Source organism: Artemia franciscana, chromosome 18 (assembly GCF_032884065.1).
Source record: "Artemia franciscana chromosome 18, ASM3288406v1, whole genome shotgun sequence".
NCBI classification, from domain to species: Eukaryota; Metazoa; Arthropoda; class Branchiopoda; order Anostraca; family Artemiidae; genus Artemia; species Artemia franciscana.
In genome coordinates, this window is record NC_088880.1 from 32,961,825 (window position 1) to 32,984,257 (window position 22,433).

The window sequence follows — 22,433 nt, forward strand, 5'->3', positions numbered from 1 at the left end:
AAATCAGGATTTCTTTGGTTGTTACGCAATAGACTTCGGGAGTTAAGTAATACGATAATGTTTTCAAAGAGACACAGGTGCATGTTACGTCATAGTGAATGTTTACCTGGGTTAAGGTTGACCTAGTCTCGCGTGACTTGGTAGATTTATTGGGGCAATGTAATCTTACATGACTTGCTATATGTATTGGGAGTGACGTAATCTCGCGTGACATCCGAGACTTCAGGGCCTCGTGGGGAATTTGTCCCTCGTGGGGAATTCCAAAGATATTTGTCCATATTAGGATTCAAAATGGATTTTCCCTCAATGGAATGGAGCGCTAGACAGGTGGACTATGAAAGCCCTTCTAAAATTATTATTATTCAAGGATTACTTTCTACGTGATAACCTGTTCCACGCTCAGGCGAATTCCCTGCTCGTTTTCTAGAACGATTAAGTTGATTGCATGCTTCCAACCCTTTCCACATGAGAGCGCAGAAGAATCCCAATGCTACTGATTTTTGACCTATTAGATGTATCTGTCTGTCGCATCTTTATTAATTTTCAAACGTGACATAGATAGGTTAAGTTAGCTATTGAATCAGTGAAATGTTACATACTATTGGTCTAGACATTAAATTACGTAAATGACTCCATATTAAAGATTCCTCCTGGAACAAGAAATTTTGTACATACAAATTTTATTAATAAAAACAAATTTTCAAGCATTATTAAAATACAGAAAACAGCAGTTAAAACTCAACAAACGGAAAAAATCTTGAAATGAGCTAATAAAAAATAAAATATAAGCAAAATGAACCATGAATTAAAGGAAGGCGTGTGTCATAGCAAGCAATATCAGGGGGAGGGATGGAGGGCTGATAATAGAGGTAAATTTAAGCCATATTAAGATATTTTATGCCCCGTTTCTTTGACTGAGCGGTAGATTTAAGCCCCTCCCCCTCCGTCAAAAAAATCTTTTACCCGAGGTTTTAATGAGAATGCCTCGTTTCTTTGAGGCAAGACTAAGTATTCCTGGTTGACAAGCGCAAATTTGAGTAATATTCTCTCTTCATATTTCGCATAGGTAAATTTAAAGAGAATTGAGATATTTTTGAGGGCTTTTAATGAAAATGCCTCGTTTCTTGACTGTGTGTTAGATTTCAGTCCCTCTCCATAAAAAACCCTTTTAAAAACTCCCAGATTAACTTTAAACTCTAGAAAAGGCTAATCTAAGTAATTCACGCCACCATGGCCATATGTGGCTGGCCTGTGGCACCCCTGTGATACATAATATCATTCCTAAGGCATTTTTCAGAAATTTTCATGATAAAATTCGGTTCCTGTTTTTGCAAGCCAACCTCACCATGATACAGCATCTTAATCCATGCCAACATACCACACTATGACTGGCCCTCTGGCACCCTCTGATACCAATTTTGAGGAATTTTGCTATTTTTGCCAGAAGATAGATCAAGGATGCGTGTTCATTTGTTTTTTTGTGTTCCTTTTCCCATGGGTGATCGTATTGGAATAGTAGTCCAAGAAGATTGAGTGAGGATGCATTTAAACTAAAATTAATAATTCTAGTGCCCTTTTTAGGTGACAAAAAAGATTGGAGGACAACTGGGCCTCCTCCCACGCCCATTTTTTCCCCAACGTTATATGATAAAAATTTTGAGATCTCCATTTTGTTTAATATAGTTGAAAGATCAAATAACAATGTCATTAGGTTTAAAATGATCCCCCAAAGTCCGTGGGAAGAGACCTGTAAGTTATGAAATTTACCCGTTGTTTACGCATATTATTTGTTATTGGGAAGTATACAGACACTTTTCTAGGGATGTGTGCTTGGGGTGGATTTCTATAGGGAGAATCGTCCTTGGGGAGGGAGATTTCTGGGGGGTGAATTTTCCAGGGGAAATATTACACTGGGGGGATGCTAAGGAAAATTTTTCCGGCTGAATCGTCTGCAAGCAATTTTACAGAAAGGGGGGTTTTCAACGAGGATGGAACTGTCTGGAGGGAATTTGACGGGGAAAGTCCACTTTATGTTGGATGAAATTTCCACGGAGGAGTTTTTCGTGAGGGGGAGGGGTATATTTCATAGAGGGTGAGCCAGATTTACCGAAATTATTTGGAAGACGAACATAAATTATTCAATTTATGGAGGGTTGCCCCCTCCTTAATAACTTGCTCTTTACGCTAAAGTTTTACTGTTTGTCCTAAATTTTTAAGAGCGGCTACTGAAACACAGGGGCCGTTTAGTTAGAATAGGAAGCTTTTTTAAAAGTGCTAACAGCTTGTGTAAAGAGCAAGGTATTGAAAAGGGGGCAACCCTTCATAATCTTGCAAATGAAAACATGCTTAAAGCCCTGTTTTTCGTAAAGATATTATTCAGTATCCAAAAATAAGAAACTAATTTGCATTACCTTAACGGGATTGGCTGGCAAAGGTGCAAGAAAAGACGCTGGGTATGGATAATCCACCATAGCTAAATTAGTCCATACATCAGAGAGCCAATCTTTTAGCCTCTTCTTGTCATCTGACGACTTCAGGGGCTTACAGAGTTGCCACGCATTTGAAAGCCATTCCAAGCCTTTATCTTAATTAATAACCGAATTAGAAATTACTTCTTAGACAGCAATACGATTCTATTTATAAATTTAATGGAAATGTAGAAATATATAACAGCGAGGAAACTTTTTGCCCGTCTTGAAGTATAATTACTAACATAGCCTACCAATAGCCTACCAAACATCACAGAGAAACAGAGTTACTGTTACTGTGATTTATTACTGTGAGTTAGAGTTACTGTTCACGGGTTGTCTCCTCCGCAATCCCTCGCTCTTTACGCTAAAGTTTGACTCTTTGCCACAATTCTGCTTTTTAAAACAATTAAAAGCTTTAGCGTAAAGAGTGAGGGATTGCGGAGGGGACAACCCGTTTCATATACGGAGTAATTTCTGTTCGTTTTAAGTTTTAATGTCGCTCCTTACTTTCAGTTTAAAAAAACTAGTTTTTTTATTTAATTTCTGAACGTTTTTGAATTAATGCATTTTTGATTTTGGCTCTCCGCACATAAATTATTAAAATGAAATTTTCATATTAATTCTTTTTTGGCTAAATGGCTTTCTCTTAGTTTTGATCAGACGATTTTGAGAAATAAGGGGTGGGGAAGGAGGCCTAGTTGCCCTCCAATTTTTGGTTACTTAAAAAGGCAACAAGACCTTTTAATTTTTAACGAACGTTTTTATTAGTAAAAACTATGCGTAACTTAAGAATTAACTTACATAACAAACTTTTATATTCTTATATTTTTGATTATGTATATGAGGGAGTTTGTCCCCTCGTTAATACCTCGCTCTTTACACTAAATCTTATGTTTTGTCCCAATTCTTTAAGAATGACCCCTGAATCAGAAAGGCCGTAGAATAAATATTTGAAATTACTAAAAATACTTCAGCTTAAAGAGCAAGGTATTTATCTCCTCCTACATACCTCGCTCTTTATGCTAAAGTATTTTTAGAACCCCTCATATGCGTAATAATCTCTGTTCATTTTAAGTTTTAATTCTACTCCTTACTTTCAGTTGAAAAAAGTTTTTCATGTTTATTTTTTATATTAATGTTAGAAAATTCCCGCCCTTTTCATTGAATTTCTCTTCCCCCACGACATGCTAGAAAATCCCGCACCCTTTTCATTGAATTTCTCTTCCCACATGACATATTCCTCCAAGGTAAGATCCTCCCACATAGCCCCCTCTCCTCAACCCCACCCCCAAACCAAAAAAAATCCCCCTGAAAACGTCTGTACACTTCCCAATAACCAGTACTGTATGTAAACACTAGACAAATTTTGTAACTTGCAGCCCCTCCCCCAGGGACTTTGGGGGAGTGAGTCATTCCAAAGACATAGTTCTTATGGTTTTCGACTATGTGGAACAAAATGGCTATCTCCAAATTTTGATCCGTTGACTTTGGGAAAAAAATGAGCGTGGGAGGGGGCCTAGGTGCCCTCCAGTTTTTTTGGTTACTTAAAAAGGGCACTAAAACATTTCATTTCCGTTAGAATGAGCCCTCTTGCGAGATTCTAGGACCACTTGGTCGATACGATGACCCCTGGAAAAAAAAAACAAAAAACAAACAAACAAATAAACACGCAACCGTGATCTGTCTTCTGGCAAAAAATACGAAATTCCATATTTTTGTAGATAGGAGCTTGAGAAAAATACAAAATTCTTGCCACAGGGTTCTCTGATACGCTGAATGCGATGGTGTGATTTTCGTTAAGATTCTTAGACTTTTAGGGGGTGTTTTCCCCTATTTTCCAAAATAAGGCACATTTTCTCAGGCTTGTAACTTTTGATGACAAAGATTAAATTTGATGAAACTTATATATTTAGAATCAGCATGAAAATTCGATTCTTTTGATGTATCTTTTAGCATCAAAATTCCGTTTTTTAGAGTTTCGTTTACTATTGAGCCGGGTCGCTCCTTACTACAGTTCGTTACCACGAACTGTTTGATTGAGTTCTGTCCATCTGCTGAACTAAACTAAAATTTCGAAATTAGTTTTTCAGATGAAAAGTACGTTGAATACGTATCTAAGCGCTGTGAGGGGAGGGGGGTGGGTTGACATCCTAAAAGACACAATTTAAGGACCTTTCAACTATGTTGAACATAATGCTATTTCTAAATTTTGATTGGATGTGTTTGGCGAAATGATGGACGTGGGGGGCTGTTTGCCCTCCAATCATTTTCGACTATTAAAAAGTACACTAGTTGTTTCAATTCCCGGAGCCCTTGAATGGAGCCCTTCGAAGGAGCCCTTTTTGAAGTTTCTACGACAACTCCTTCTATACGGATTGCCCTTGTCTAAAATAATAATAATAATAATTGTGTGCACATCTTTCTTTACTTAGGGAGTGCTATTGCACTGCCTATGATCTTAGGACCATTTTTTTAACAAATGGCTATCTAAAAATTTAAATCAGATACGTTTTGGGAAAATAGGACGTGTGGAGGGGGGTATCTACCCTTTGATCAATTTGACTCTTAAAAAGGGGAATAGAACTTACGATTACCGATCCAATGAGCATTCTTCAAAGTTTATACGACCAATTTTTCTACAAAAACCTTATATACCCCCAGGGCACAACTTACAACCCTTGACCTGAGTGCTGTGGAGGGGTTGTAGTGTCATGTTTATTTAGTTGTTTATTTTTTGTATTTTTTTTCTATTTTTTTTTCTCTACAAGGGGTAATCGTATTGAACCAATGGTAAAAAAAATCAGGAGGAATTTTTCCGAACAAAAAAAAGTTCTAGTGCCCATTGTAAGTAGCAGAAACGATTTTCCGTCAGCAAAGTGTCCTTTTCTGCCACTTTGAGATACAAAATAACGATTTTCCCCCAAAGAGGCCCTTAAAGCTATCGAATAAAAATTCCGAAGATTCCCAGGCAATTTTAGATTATCGAAAAATTATACGTTGAGTTTCCCAATTTCAAGTGCAACAACGCCACACGGTGGCGTATTTGCTGCTAAGGATGAACGTAGTCCATGCAGAATAAACGATCAATACAGACATTTATTTTAAAACTCCATTTAAATGTTGATTACTTGAGGCTCAATAAAACTATGCACAGTGATTAAAATTGCAGATCAACTATTATGGAGGATGTCTGATGGATATTTGTTTAGGGGCGGGGAACCAGAAGCCATAAATGTGCATTTTATGTCCAACTTTTCATACCCTCATATCACAAGAATCAAATTACGGTTACATCTCTTTATCTCCCCCTTCTCACTCTCTCTTTCTTTCCCTCCCCCTCCCTTTCCCCTATCTGTCTCCTCTTGTCTCTATTGATCACTCTCTTTGTCTCTCTCTTTTTCTCTCTCAGTTTCTCCATATATTTCTAAATATTGTGTTACCTGTGGCAGTGACATTTTCAATTGCTTGCCATGATTTCCTGATGACGTTAGCGCAAGCGGGCGATTGTGTTTCGTAATCTTTAGTGACAACTCTACCAAATTTGCTACAAGGTGTTACTCCCTTAAACTGCAACACAGGGGCTGAAGCAGCTATTGCGCTAGAAAAATAAACACAAGTGCATCCCTATACTTAGTCATAAGGTAGATAAACACATAAATTCATTCAACAACAACAAACAAATTTAAACAGTAGAAGATCACTGCGTCATTGTATTCCTCCTGCAAGCTTTAAACTTTAAAAATTTAACTTTTATCTGGCAAAACTTTAAAAATGAAAATGAAAAACTGCCAACCATCAGTCATTACTAGTCGCAAAATAAGCCAGAGGCAAACCAAGTCAAACCATGCCCAAACAAGAACCGCATAATTTAAACTTGTCACAGTGATATCCACCGCACTAAAAACCACCCCACTAAAAAGGAACTACTCAGAAAAAAAATGCAATTTTTCTGAAGGTACCAAACGAGTGACACTTTTTTATTGACTTGGTCGAGTTTTCCAGGCAATAAGATAGACAGGCAGGTAATAGTCGCCTGATCTGACTAATGGAGTGACTTAAATTCGGATATTCCCAAAATTACAAAGATGGTAAGTCAATTAGTTAGGGAAAGGAGATGGACTACTTCTGAGGGCTGTAAGACAGAAGCAGTAAGACGTATGAATGAGCCAAGACACATAACTTATAAAATCGACCCAGGAAAAATTCGCTTGAGCTTCCTAAGAATCCTGAGATTTCTCGACATCTACATTTTATTGCACTATTGTAACGAATGAATGAATGTGATGAATATGAGGACCCTGACGAACACTCTTAAGAGGATATGCTGGGAATAAAACGTTGGAACTGTTCAGGTGTTGTGAGTCGGTTTGAATCTCCGCTCCGTCATAAGTTCCTTCCTCCATCCCTAACCCGAAAGGAGAAGCCTATTTGCATGGCCTAATAGTGGCCAGAAGATGGAGCTTTCACGAGTTTGCCTAACAGGACAAAGCCTCCATTCAACTGGACGTATCAGGGGCTTTTTGCAGTCCGGTTCTAAGCCGGCTTAAGTGCTTTGGTGTAAACTCGAGAAGATATATTAGTCCCTGTCCTGCACTGATTGGGATTAATTGCTATTACTACTACTACTAACAACTCGCCACAGCACCAAGCCGCCTCAGGCCAACACAGCTACGCATGTTCCTCCTCCATTCCAATCCATTCAAAGCCTCCCTCTTTGCACCCTCCCAAGAAGTTCCCATTTCCTTTAAAGCGGGATTGAACCACACTTTTCGTACAGCCTGCTGTTTGAAATACGAACAGTCAGCCGGGTACCCAGAACAATCCGTAGGCAACTTCTCTGAAAAACATCTAGTAAATCTTCATCCGCTTTTCAGAGAATCCAAGATTCAGAGCCTTATTTGACCACTGTCATCAATGTACCTTCCATTATTCTAGTCTTGGTTTACGGACTTATCTTCCTATTCTTCCAAACTTTTTTTTAACTGTGAAAAAAAGCCCTGAGCCTTGGCTATTCTATTTTTAACATCTTCACCGGTCCCACCGTCTTGACTAATAATAATTCCAAGGTAAGTGAAGCTGCCCACCTGATCAATCTTTTCGTTACCCAACATCACCTTTTCATCTTCACTTATTCCTAGCCTTAGTGATTTAGTCTTCTTAACATTAATTTTCAAAACTATTCTAGCACCCTGAACTCGCAAAACCTCTAAAAGTTCATTCATTTTGTTCGCACTTTCATCTAGGATGCTTAAATCATCAGCATAATCTAAGTCCAAGAGAGTTTTTCCTCTCCATTTGAATCCGTGGTCTCCCATTGCCTTTCCTGTGCTCCTTGAGACAGAGTCCATCAAAATGATCCGTATAAAGGGGGATAGAACACAACCATGCTTAACTCCTGATTTAATACAAAACCAGCTCCTATCCTCATTTCCTACCTTAACCTCAGCAGTATTGTTCTCGTATATAGCACTAATCACTTTAATGTATTTGTCTGGTATACCATATAAGGATAAGACCTTTTCTAAAGCTCTTCTATCAGCAGAATCAAACGCTTGCTCATAATCTACAATACTAAGGACCAAAGGTGTTTGACAACTAAGACACTTCTCAATTATTAACCTAAGAGTAGAAATTTGGTCGACACATCCTCTATCTTTTCTAAAACCACACTGTTCTTCTCTTAAAATTTTGTCTATAGTATCTCCCACTCGAAAAGTATCATATTACTAAGTAATTTGCTAACTAAAGAGACCAGACTAATGCCTCGATAATTAAAGACACTCACTCTTATCATCTTTCTTATACTGTGTTTCAATTAAGGTTTTCCTAAAATCGTTAGGTACTTCCCCTTTTTTCAAAAATCATATTCATAATCTTCAGTAGCGTATTTCTAACCTCGGAGCCACCATTTTTAAGAAACTCATTTACCACACTATCAGCACCTGGAACCTTATTATTTTTTAACCCTTTTAGTACTGTCGCTAATTCTTCCTAACAAAATAAATTTTGCTTCAGATTCAAGGTATCATAAACTTTTTCATTTTCCTCTATATCTTTTTCTGCAACTGTATCTTGGTTTAACACATTCTCAAAATGTTCCGCCCATCTCTTTTTAACTCATTCCTGATCACTAACTGTTGCCTTGCTCCTACCTTTAACTGGGACAAGTCCGGATTGACTACTCCCTCTCAATTTATTAACATGCCAGTACAATATTTTACTATTATGCTGTCTAGCTGCATCTTCAAGATCCTCGGCGATTTTATCCATGGCCCCCACTTCACATCTCCTTAGTTCATATTTTAATGCTTTCTCCGTTTTCTTTACATTCCTTTTGTTTTCAAATTATTTTTCACTCAGACAATTCTTGTACAAACCCCTTCTCCTCTCTATTAAACATAAAACGTTTTCACTATTATTCCTAGCAGCAATCTTGACTTTCTTCCCTAAGACACCATCAGAAACTTCACAAATTGTTTTTCTGGAATTATTCCACCATCTTCCAAATTATGAAATTTTATATACCCTAGTATCTTTTATTGATCCTGTCAGGCTGGTTTATCATAACATAGTCTTACCATCACGTGAGTTTGCTGTCTTACCATCACGTGAGTACCATGATGAGTGCCATTTTATGATCAAGCACCGTATTGGTTATAACTAGATTGTTATACGTATAAAACTGCAGAAGTCTGTAGCCATTACTGTTTTCTTTTTCTACACCAAATTTACCTAGGCTAGGATACCCTCTATCCCCATTTCCACCGACCTGGATGTTGAAATCTCCTAGTAAAAACACCATATTTCTACCTGGGACCCTGTCTATTTGCTCCTATAACTGTAAGTAAAATTTACCCGAGTCAATAGTATCTCCGTCAGTCGGTCAACAGGGGCATATACTACTATAACTGATACCATGAACCTTTTAGTCATAAAGTGAGCAATTAGTATTCTATTATTAATACCTTCCCAGCCTAAACAAGACTTAGCAGCTTCGAATAGAGGCTCAACATATCTTCTCAAGTCTACATCGAAGCGCTTAAACCGGCTTAGAACCGGACAACAAGAAGTCACTGGGACCAACAGTACATATAAGGGCTTTGTGCAATCCTGGGCCCATTTTGGTCACAACATGGTTTTCAGCACTTGGCGATACTCTTCTATCAACAAGAGTAGAAATCCTGCGGACGGTTCCGAGCCTATTACCTCCTACTCATTCGTGCCGACAAGTATTATGCTACTACGAGGAAGCGACCCATAGTAGATAAATTAGTCGGGAAGAGGTTTTTCAGCCCGAAAACTCCCGTCAAAACAGAATAAGCCCAGAAGAATTATCCATTAATCAGAATCCCTTGCAGATGCTGTGTCGTTTACTAGGCTATAATTCCCTTGAGGGACGCCATTCCTCAAGCGCGAATAGAGTTGACCGCAAGGTCCTCAGTCTTGCAGGTACCTCGAAAGGGTTGAGACAGCCCTTTGCAGAGGCAGTTGTCCATAGATCTGGATCTTACGCCCTGCCGCAGTTGTACTCCTATAGAGGAGCTTCACGAGTCTATCACTAGGTTCATTGAGAGAACCACTTGAAAGATAAAACTTCCGTTAGATGAGGAATAGACGCTTAGGGTCATTATCTGTTCCGATAGATATTTAAGGTCATCAGGACAGTGGTGGTTTTAGGGGGGTACAGAGGGGATACTTGTCCCGAGCACCAAAAATTTAGGGGCGCAAAATTTCAAATAAATAAAAACAGACCAAATAATCAAACAGTTATAACCACTGAGCAATTTTGAAATTTTATTTTCATTAAAATGAAGTAGAGGGCACAGTTAATAAACGAAAGTAATTAATAAATTATTAATGAATTAGCAAAATAAAGCAAATTAAAAATAATAGTATTTACAATTAAAATAAGATAATAATGACTAAAAAAGAATCATAAATTAATTGATGAAATAAAAAAATTAAACAATAATAATTATGTAATTAAGTTAATAAGAATTAAAAAATAAATTATTAATTAACTAATAAATTGGAATATTAATAAATGAAGATTTTCTTAAAATTTGTATTGAAAAATTTTGGGGAACAGTGGAGGGGGGTGGGTAACTATCAAGATTTTGTTCCAGGCACAAGAGAGGCCAGAACCGCCACTGCATCAGGGCCAATTATGATCGAACCATATAAGTACCCTCTCAAACAAAACAGCTAATTTGATATGCATCTCAGGTTCCAATCTGACAACAGTCCCAAGAATACGGTTTTCAGCAAAAGACTAAAGTGATTGATGGAAATCTGTGTTTTTTACCCTGAGTCATTAATGGAGATCTGTGTTTGTGCCCATGAAAAGATTCAAGGTGACATGGATATCCAGAAACTATTTGGTTGTCTGTTACTACCTAAAACAATTAAACAAATAGCATAAAGCAAGAATAGAACTGGCCCTCTTCTCTTGGAGAATCTCTCCATTTCTTATCTTGGCCAGATTCAGAAGGTTTTTATTTCTATCCCTTCAAAGTTAAGAAGAAACTTGAGCCAGTCTCAGCAGAAAGAAAATCACCAGTATCTTAAAAGATCTCTACTATATTTTCTTTGTGGCCAATACACGTCTTATATAGCTAATATAGCCTTTGTATTTGAAGGGGTTTGTCCGGAAAGTAATAGGACTGATTTTCTTCCGCCGCGAATGTACTTCGGAGCGTGCCCGTGCTGACTGAATTCGGTAGAGGGTGTTCCTAGCTAACGAACGACTAGCTGATCAGTTGTCTCCGAGCACCTGGAGAGTCAGCACAGGCATTTTTGGGTGACTTGTTTCATTGAGTGGTGCAAACCAAAAATACACCGTTCGTTAGAGCAGAGGTACGCGATTAAATTTTCTGTGAAACTCGGTAAATCTGCGACAGAGACGGTTGATATGATCAAGCAGACTTACCCAGTTGTTGCTTTAGCATGAAGTGGTGTGTTTTGGTGGCATCAGGCCTCTTTGGAGGGCCAGGAAGAGGTCGCCGACGAAGACCGTTCTAGAAGACCTCCAACAAACACCGATTATGTGACTCGTGTCCGCAAAGTTTTGAACCCAGACCGTCGACTAAGTAGTCGTTTAAATGCTCAAATGTTAAATTTACCAAAATCTGTCGTTCATCACATTGTGACAGTGCATTAGAACATGCGCAAGGTGTGCATGAAGATGACCCCAAAAGTGCTCACTGACGACCAGTAATTGCGGTGAGGGGAAGTGTGCCAAGAAAATTTGAACATGTGTCCTACAGCCGAGATGTGCCCCCCCCCAGACTTTTATTTTGTTTCCTCGTCTGAAAAGGCGAAAGGCAAGCATTTTGAGGCGACAGAGGGGATCCAAGCAGAATTCACCGTGGCTCTCAAGGCTATTCCGGAGAATGCATACCGTGACGCCTTCAATGCTTGGAAATCACGTTGGCAGCGCTACATTGATGCAAAAGGAGCCTATTTTGAAAGTTTTTTCAGAGTTGTAGCGATTGGCTCAATAAATATTTTTAAATCGACTCAGTTCTATTAATTTCTGGACAAACCCTGTATATAGCTTCTTATTGCAAGACAAATTTCTGAGCAAGGTTCTCTTAGAGATGAAAAAAAAAATAATAATAATAAAACGAATACCACACACTAACATATGAGAAAGTTTTGATTTCTATCTCTTCAATATTAAGAAAAAAATGAAGCCAGTCTCAGGAGAAGGAAAATCAACGGTATTTTAAAAGGTCTCTAGCATATTTTCTTTGTGACCAAAACACGCCTTAAATACAAAATGTAGATTTTGTATTTATATAGCTTCTTTTTGCAAAACAAATTTTTGAACAAAATTCTCTTGGAAATTAAAAAAACAAAACAAAACAGAAACTAAAAAACTAAAAACTTTTATCCATCCCTTCAATGTTAGCACAAAACTCAAGCCAGTCTCAGGAGAAGAAAAATCAACAGTATTTTAAAAGATCTCTAGTACATTTTTTGAGGCCAAAACGCGTCTTACATGGCCAATATAGACTTTATATTTATTAAGTTTCCTTTCGCAATGAAAATTTTTGAACAAGGTTCTCTTAAAAGATAAAAAAAACGAACCACATACCCTAACGTTTTTACTTATATCCCTTCAATATTAACACAAAACTAAAGTGAGTCTCAAAAGAATAGAAATCAACACTCTTTTAAAAGATCTGCAGATGATTTTCTTAGCGGCTAAAAAACGCCTTACATAGCCAATATAGCCTATATATTTATAGCTTTTAGCCTATACACATGACAGAAGGCGCAGCCAATTATGTCTACCTACTGTAAATTTAAATACTCGTTAGTTTTAGTCACAAATAATTAGATATCAAAAGTAAATGCTAAAAAAAAAGAAAAAAATGTATATTTGTTTGTGGCTCTCAACGTGCCAGTCTCGTGCCGTGCTCAACGTGCCGCGCTCAATAAATTTTTGTGGTTCTCAACGTGCCCTTTGGTACGGAGGAGTGTATTTAAAGTTGTTTTTCTCACCTTTTTATCATATAAAACCGATTGAACCTAAAAAGAACCAAATACCATTTGGATTCTAGTTCATAATGGGACATAGGGTCTTTAGACAGTGTACTTGATAAATAACTTGAAATCCACTTTAGAACTTTTGGACTAATAGTCATATTCGCTGATAATTATATTAACAATTAAAAACAAAGTTTCAGGTTCGATACTTCAATGACTGCATATAATGGAAAAAGAGGGTGGGGAATTAGTCAATTTAACCCTTATCCCTTTCCCTCCCCTTGTGTTTCTTAACCCTTCAATATTTGGCCATGTTTTTTTTCAAATGAAAGTAAAGAGCGACATTAAAACCTAAAATGAACAGAAATTACTCCGTATATGAAAGGGGCTGTTCCCTCCTCAACGCCCTGCTCTTTGACTAAAGTTTGATCCTTTCTCACAACTCCAATTATTAACACAATAAAAAAAAAACTCGTTACCACGAACTGTTTGATTATATGACATTTTCACACTTCTGAGATAATTCCCTGAAACTGTTAGCAAACCTCATCAGCAAGGCAATGTAAATCAGGAGGATTGAAAATACATCGTCCTACGATTCTCTCTTTGAGCACGGTTTAGTAGACCCTTTCCGGCAATTAAATAAAAAAACTGTTTTTTAACTGAAAGTAAGGAGCGACATTAAAACTTAAACGAACAGAAATTACTCCGTGTATGAAAGGGGCTGTTCTTTTGTCATCACCCGGCTCTTTACGCTAAAGTTTGACTCTTTTTCTCAATTCTACTTTATTAAACAGTAAAACACTTTAGCGTAAAGAGCGGGGCGTTGAGAAGGGAACAGTCCCTTTCATACATGGAGTAATTTCTGTTCGTTTTAAGTTTTAATGTCGCTCTTTACTTTCAGTTAAAAAACTAGTTTTTTTTATTTAATTTCTGAACGTTTTTGAATTAATGCATGTTTGATTTTGGCTCTCCACACATAAATTATTAAAATGAAATTTGCATTTTTTTTTTGCTAAATGGCTTTCTCTTAGTTTTGATCAGACTATTTTGAGAAATGAGCGGTGGGGGAGGAGGCCTAGTTGCCCTCCAATTTTTCGGTTACTTAAAAAGGCAACTAGAATTTTTAATTTTTAACGAACGTTTTTATTCGTAAAAAATATACGTAACTCAAGAATTAACTAACGTAACGAACTTCTATGTTCTTATATTTTTATTATGTATATGAGGGGGTTTGTCCCCTCGTTAATAACTCGCTCTTTACATTAAAGCTTAAGTTTTTTCCCAATTCTTTAAGAATAACCCCTGAATCAAAAAGGCCGTAGATTAAATAGTTGAAATTACTAACAATACTTTAGCATAAAGAGCGAGGTATTTAGGAGAAGAAGAACCTCTCATATGCATAATAATCTCTGTACGTTTTAAGTTTTAATGCTGCTCCTTTTCTCTCAGTTGAAAAAACTTTTTCATGTTTATTTTTTATTTTTTTTATAATAATACTAGAAAATCCTGCGCCCCCTTCATTGAATTTCTCTTCCCCCATGACATATTCCTCCAAGGAAAGATCCTCCCACATAGCCCCCTCCCCTCAAACCCCCCAAACCAAAAAATCCCCCCTGAAAACGTATGTACACTTCCCAATAACCATTACTGTATGTAAACACTGGTCAAAATTTGTAACTTGCAGCCCCTCCCCCAGGGACTGTGGGGGAGTAAGTCATCCCCAAAGACATAGTTATTACGGTTTTCGACTATGCTAAACAAAATGGCTATCTGAAAATTTTGATCCATTGGCTTTGGAAAAAAAATGAGCGTGGGATGGTGCCTAGTGACCTTTTTGGTCACTTAAAAAGGGCACTAGAACTTTTAATTTCCGTTAGAATAAGCCCTCTTGCGACATTCTAGGACCACTTGGTCGATAAGATGACATCTGAAAAAAATAAAAAATAAACACCGTGATCGGTCTTCTGGCAAAAAAATACGAAGTTCCACATTTTATAGATAGGAGCCCGAAACTTTTACAATAGGGTTCTCTGATACGCTGAATGCCATGGTATGATTTTCGTTAAGATTATAGGACTTTTAGGGGGTGTTTCTCCCTATTTTCTAAAACAAGGTAAATTTTCTCAGGCTCGTAACTTTTGATGACAAAGACTAAATTTGATCAAACTTATATATTTAAAATCAGCATGAGAATCCGATTCTTTTGATGTATCTTTTAGTATTAAAATTCCGTTTTTTAGAGTTTCGTTTACTATTGAGCTGGGTGACTCCTTACTGTTCGTTACCACGAACTGTTTGATTATCTCAGAAATTTGGGAATACCAGATACTATTGCTTGAAACAACTGCTATCCTAAATGAATAAATAATTTATCTAAAGGCATAAAACAAACCCTTGGATGATATGAGGGTATTTCACCCTCATCCAAGCAGCCAACATTCCTCCATATGACCCACCAAATGCAATTACAGGACTTTTCTCTGTACCATTTGTCGTTCTTCTAAGATGCGTAAGCAGGGTTGCGAAATCAGCCATAGCCTGTTCGGCTGTTAAGTATCCTAAAGTGGAAGCATTACTGTAAGAGTCGTTTCCAAATGGAAGTGACTTCCCGTAATATCTATGCTCAGCAAAAAGAAGCATGGCATTGAATTCAGGTGCTATATCCCACATAAACCCCTGAAAAAAAGACAATATTGTTCTCCTTAGAAGAAACACCATATTACATAATAAATTAGACCAAAAGTGGTTATTTTTAACCAGTGATTGCTATAAACAATAAATTTATTATTTTAATAAGTTATTGTTATGAATACCATATTTTTCGTCATAAAAAGTCGCAGCAAAGCACCAGAAGCTTCACCAGCTAAAATGTGGGGAGGGAAGCCCTGGCGCTTATACAGGAGACTCTTGAGTTCACCATCCCTTCTCCCTGTATTCTGAAATTCTATGCTTATTTACATGATTTCATATTCTCTCCGTATGAAAACTTTTTGTGTTCTATCCCCCCTTCACTGAATATAAATTCGAACATAGCCCTCCGAGAGATTATCGAAATAAGTTATTTTTATCAATCTCATCTTTATTGTTACAAAAGTCACAGCAAAGCGGCAGAAGCAATAATAGCTGAAACTTGTGATGAGGGAATTTAAATTGGGATGTGTCCCTCCCCCTACCCTCTTATAAATTCTAAAGAAATCCCCAAGAGGCTATTGGAATAAGCTCTAAAATGTGTAGAGGGAAAGCCCAGGCACATATAGAAGAGGATCTTTTGTCCATCATTCCCCCTGCCTTTATTCTCGAAAATTTTATAATTATTACCATGATTTCATATATTTTCTGTATAAAACACCTTTTGATTTTTCTTTTACCCCTCCCCCCCCCCCCCCAAAAAAAATACAAATTCTAACATAACCTTTGAATAGATTTGACTGATTCAAAAAGACAACAGATTAAGGGTTGATTCAGTTATATATATGTAATGCAGAAGCGAGCGGGAACTCCAGAAAATTATTGTAAAACTGTGGCTCTTCAGCTCGGGAAGTCTAAGGAAGTATCTTTAAACAGGCTAGTTAAACACCTTTGGGCTTTGATTTAAAACTCCTGACGCATGGTGGGTGGCTTAGAGAGGAGGTGGACCGATATGAGCCTAAGCGAGGGGCCTCGTCCGTGGTAATGCCAATCATTTTTATCAAGACAAGCTGCTACTGTTTTTTGGAGGGGATGTAGAGAGATGTCGATGTCCCCTTCGTTCACAAGTGACACCTCTACTAAGCCCAGTCCTTTGCAGCGGAACCTGTGGTCCATTGTAGTTTTAGGAATTCCACTACAAGTGATTTCTTCGGTTCAAATGCCATTTTATTTGTACTTTAGCCGACAGAAAGAAAAAAAAAACACCTCACTTAAGACTGAAAATGAATATTGCAGTGTCACGCAAGAAGGTTCAATCCATAGAGGGGGGGGTAGGTGGGTATTCTTCGTATTGATATTGGCAGGTAACTCCCCCTCCCTGTCAGCAATTTATTATCTTCAAGATATAATCAGACTTCGCATACAGTATCTATTCATATTTTGGGTATTTTGTGTTGTTCTTAAACAATACCTTCAATCCTTTTTCTTTCCAATATTCGATGCAAAGATTTTTCTTAAAACCTGCAACTTTCATTTACCTGTTCCGTCACCTTTGATCTGACGCCTGTTTTACTTTATATTGAGCAAGTGGAGACAGGTAACATTTATATTTGTATAAATATATAATATTTATAATACTAACAATATTTTAATATTATAATTATATTATGTTACATTATAATGTTAATATAATTAATTATAATATTTATATAAATATTACAATATTAATATAGATAATTATAATATTTATATATATTATATAATATTTATATAAATATATGGATGCACTTTTGGTTCTCCCAAGATCAAGAAATTAATAAATATAAAAGTTGTTTCCTTAGAAGAAACGTCAAACTAACCGTGTTTTCTGCAAAAAGCTCAATGTCACCTTCATTTCCTGTATAAAAGAAAATGGGTCCGTTAGGCTGCCAATAACTTGCGTTTATAAGATATCTCTGCTTGTAGCTTATGTCTTTAGTGAAAGAGAAATGATCCACCTAAAAATGAACAACAGCTCAGTTCAGTTCAGTTCACTTTATTTATAAATCAAATACAGTTAACTAATATGAAAGTACCTGCCTCAAGAAAGATACAAAAAAGCACTCGCGACTGGGTGGGTACATAAAACTCATTTTCTAACTAATAATTCACTACAAACGAAACATAAAAGAAGGAAAAAAAACAATTACCAATAACAACCAATCTATCAACAACTCATCAATAATAGTAGCCAATCTCATAATAATAAATAGAAAAGAGAGAAAAAAAGAAAAATAAATAAATAAATGAACTATGAACCTTGGCCTAACAAATACTTTTTCAATTTAATTTTAAATAACCCCAGGTGCTCAGCTGCCTGGATGCTCCCTGGAACAGAGTTCCACGCATTTTCTAACTAATAATTAACTACAAACGAAAAAAAAACAACAATAACCAATAACAACCAATCTCTCACCAACTCATCAATAATAATATCCAATCTCATAATAATAAACAAAAAAAAAGAGAAAAAAAAAGAAAAATAAATAATTAAAAAAAGAATGATGAACCTTGACCTAACAAATACTTTTTCAATTTAATTTTAAATAACCCTCGGTACTCAGCTGACGGGATGCTCCCTGGAACAGAGTTCCACACATTTTCTAACTAATAATTCACTACAAACGAAAAAAAAAAAAACAATAACCAATAACAACCAATCTCTCGTCAACTCAACAATAATAATATCCAATCTCATAATAATAAACATAAAAAAGAGAAAAAGAATAGAAAAATAAATAATTAAAAAAAGAACTATGAACCTTGACCTAACAAATACTTTTTCAATTTAATTTTAAATAACCCCAGGTGCTCAGCTGCCTGGATGCTCCCTGGAACAGAGTTCCACACATTAGGCCCCAAAAATCTTGTAGGGAACCCGACCCTGTTTCCACTTCTATGCGGGATGAGGAAATCACTAGCGTGACGTATTTCATAATGATGCAACAAAATTATAATATGAGCAAAAACTGTGAAAACTGAGACCTGAACAAGGGGTAATTAGTTCCTCTCTGTCACCAAATTTTCTGCTGCTTAATCCAAGTTTTTCCCCGCTTGATCCAAATTTTCCCCCACTAAAGGTCTTTAGGGAAATCGAAATGGTTCACCGAATAATGAAAAAGGAAATTAGGAAATGAGTAAAAAGTGCTAAGACCTACACGAATTTCCACCACTAAAATTTAAAGAGAACATCATTAGAAATCTTTAACGAATTGAATTGTTGTTGGAGGATCTAAAGCTTAATGTCCAAGAACCAGGTAAAAAAACAAAGTAGGATGACTAGTTTCTATGCTTATAACATTTATAGAGGATTCAGGGTTGTGAATATTTCTTGACAAAACTTTTGGATAAACTGGAGACCAAACTTCATTCAACAAATTCTAGACAAAACATTTTCGGCTGTTATGACGTGAACAATGGATACACTGCTCTCATGGAGTCCTCTTGGTCATAAAAACAACTTCCTGAAGCTTGTGTTTTTAATTCCCCATCCAATTATTTCATTTTGTTGTTTACAATTCTGATTTGCATTCAATTTAGCAAAACTTAGTTTACTATGAAGTCTACTTTATTTTGCTTTTAGCATTTTATTCGCCAAAAAGTCAACTTGGAAAGTTTATCAGGCTTTGCAAATACAACAAACAGTTTGGCAAAATTTTTGAAACTTTTTGAAAATTTGAAGCTCATAATATTTATAGAGGATTCAGGGCTGCAAGTATTTCTTGACAAAACTTTTGGGTAAACCTGAGATCAAACTTCATTCAACAAATTCTAGACAAAAATTGTTCGACTGTTATGACTTGACCAATGGATACACTGCTCTCATGGGGTCCTCTTGGCAATAAAAACAACCCCTGAAGATTGTGTTTTTAATTCCCCACCAAATTATTTCATTTCTGTAAATTGTTAGCTAACAATTTTTTTGTTGTTAACAACTCTGATTTGCATTCAATAACTTAGTTTACTATGAAGTCTACTTTATTTTGCTTTTAGCATTTTATTCGGCAAAAAGTCAACTTGGAAAGTTTACCAGGCTTTTGCAAATACAACAAACAGTTTGGCAAAATTTTTGAAACTTTTTGAAAATTTGAAGCTTATAACATTTATAGAGGATTCAGGGCTGCGAGTATTTCTCGACAAAACTTTTGGATAAACTGGAAACCAAACTTCATTCAACAAACTCTAGACAAAAATTGTTCGACTGTTATGACTTGACCAGTGGATACACTGCTCTCATGGGATCCTCTTGGTCATAAAGACAATCCGCGAAGCTTGTGTTTTTAATTCACCATCCAATTATTTCATTTCTGTGAATTGTTAGCTAACAATTTTTTTTGTTGTTAACAATTCTGATTTGCATTCAATTTAGCAAAACTTAGTTTACTATGAAGTCTACCTTATTTTGCTTTTAGTGTTTTATTCGCCAAAAAGTCAACTTGGAAAGTTTACCAGGCTTTTGCAAATACAACAAACAGTTTGGCAGAAATTTTGAAGTTGCTATAACATGAGTCTTACAAGAAAGTAGTAACATACCATCAGGCTGAGGAAGGTGAGGCCTGAAACTGTCAAAACAATGAAGTAGGCTAAAATCATCTAAGCTAAATCAGCCATTTTGTGAAAATTTCACATCTCTTTTTTACTTTTACGAAAAGAAAAGTAAACTCGAGCACTAAAAATAAAGTCTCTGAGTGACTGATTTTAATAAACATCTGCAATATTCAACCTGAGAAACCCTAAATAAATCCTCATATCTTGCAAAAAGCAAGCCTTTTACCATGGAGTGTTCCATATAGCAGCGTTAAAAAGCCAAAATTTTGTGTCTTTATCTTTTAAGTGAACCCATGAGCTGTTGAGTTCCAATTTCTTACCAGAAATCTTGTGTAGATATCTCAGAACGAAGAATTTTGTCAAATCTTTACTAAATTAAGAATCCTTTCGTCAAGAAAAAGACGTTCAAAGATAGCTAAGAATTACAACAATAGCATAATCTACTTTAGTTAACAAGTAAAATATATCAAACGAGGCTCTGTTCCTGCTGTCCTAAAAAAAAAAAATGGCAGCTAACAATTGGCTGGCAGAAAAGCCTTGTAACTGATTTGCATTCAATTAAGCTAAACTTAATCAACTAACAAGTCTAGTTTTTTTGCTTTTAGCGCTTAATTTGCCAGAAAGTGAACAAAGAAAGTTTACCAGGCTTTTGCAAATAGATGGAAAGTTTGGCAGAAATTCCAAAGTTGCTATAGCGTGAGCCATACAAAATTAGGAACAGACCATCAGTTTCAGGAAGGCGAAGCATGTAATACCAAATAAATGAAAAAGGCCGAAATCAAATTATTTTTGACAATTTTAATCCTCTTTGTGAAGAGAATTAAAAACACAGCCTCTGAGTTTGTGCTTTTAATAAACGGCTGTATTATTCAATCGTGGATGCCCTAAATGAATAATCATGTTTTTCAAGACCCAAGACTTTTACCATAGAGGCAAGCATCAGATGTCGAGTTCGAATTTCTAGTAAGAAATCGGTTGTACATATCAATAAAGAATTACATATCAATCAACAATGAAGAATTCTTAATAGTCGTTCGTAGTCAACTTTTAGTCAATTACGAATCCGTATGTGAAAAAAGAATGTTCAAAGTTAAATAAGAATTGCAAGAAAACAGCAAAATCTACTTATTAGTTAACTAATACAGTAAAACGAACGAGACTATGATATTCGACATTATGCATGTAATATACGGTTGGTCAGCAGCCAATTATATCAAGTCAATGAAACATTACTGCCATCTACTTTAACAATATACTTTAAGAGTTCGGTTATAATAGTCACCTTTTGGTGGAAATATTCTTCCTTGTATTCATATGACTTGACTAACTCAAAACATGTAGAAAAAATACAAGCTAATGTGCTAAACAGAACAATTGAGCAATCCATTATTCATTCACAATTTAACAGACGAACTTTTCTTCACAATTCAGGCTGCTAAACTAAAATTTAAATGTTACTAGTTTCTACTGACCTTGCTTGAGATTAGGCCTTAAACAGGTTTTGAAGTAGATTTCCCAACAGTTGAGCAAATGAAAAATAAAATTAAATAATTTATGGGTGTAATTTCCAAGTGAACTTTTCCAAAGACCAAAAGAGATTATGACAAATTTAGACCAAGCCTACATTTTATGAATGAGTATGCTCTGTCAGAAGCGCCTCTGAAAACATTAACTGCATATTTTGAAGAGAATTTTAATTTTTACCTTTGGAATCCAAAGGTAAAAACTAAAATTCTCTTCATAATATGTAGAATCGCATCAATGGGATCCAAAGTTTGGATCCCATTGATGCGATTTTTCTGCGCAAAACGGCTCACATATAGCGGATGTTAGAAAGTCACAAAAATGTTCATACTATAATGGTTCACTGCAGCTACTTAAACAGAAAAATATTATAAATATTTAAGGCCGTGATTAAGTGAACTTGAAAACATCAAGGTTCAAAACCAAAGATAGGGTAGCCTTCTGTGTCTTAATTCTTTAAGGACCGTCGATTGTCAAAAACCCTTCAAATAGCACTTATTCATTGGCGGAAATAGCATGTTGATTATACCAGCTTGTCAATTTGGTTTCTAGGGGTGTTACCTGCCATTTGAAACGATTCTTTCTGGCAAAAACTTCTAAAAATTTCAGGTAGCTGAAAATATTCTGTGGGACTGTTCGAAAACAGGAAAATACATCGAAAAATGGTTGCAATCACCTTACAGGTTATTGTCTTCTGCTCATGATAATACCGATTTTGTTCTAAAA

The 22,433-nt window shown here is 36.1% G+C and overlaps 1 protein-coding gene across 1 annotated transcript in view; it reads right to left on the reverse strand.

Annotated features, from left to right (window-relative positions):
- Window positions 1–21,645, reverse strand: part of LOC136038892 (lysosomal Pro-X carboxypeptidase-like) — a 34,672-nt gene extending 13,027 nt beyond the window's left edge. The window contains exons 1-5 of the mRNA XM_065722368.1: window positions 21,466–21,645; window positions 17,456–17,593; window positions 15,361–15,644; window positions 5,912–6,069; window positions 2,412–2,584 (exon numbers count right to left, since the gene is read on the reverse strand). Coding sequence (XP_065578440.1) covers window positions 2,412–2,584; window positions 5,912–6,069; window positions 15,361–15,644; window positions 17,456–17,593; window positions 21,466–21,570 — 858 coding nt within the window. The 5' untranslated portion in view covers window positions 21,571–21,645. The remainder of the gene's footprint in view (window positions 1–2,411; window positions 2,585–5,911; window positions 6,070–15,360; window positions 15,645–17,455; window positions 17,594–21,465) is intronic.
- Window positions 21,646–22,433: the final 788 nt, after the last annotated feature.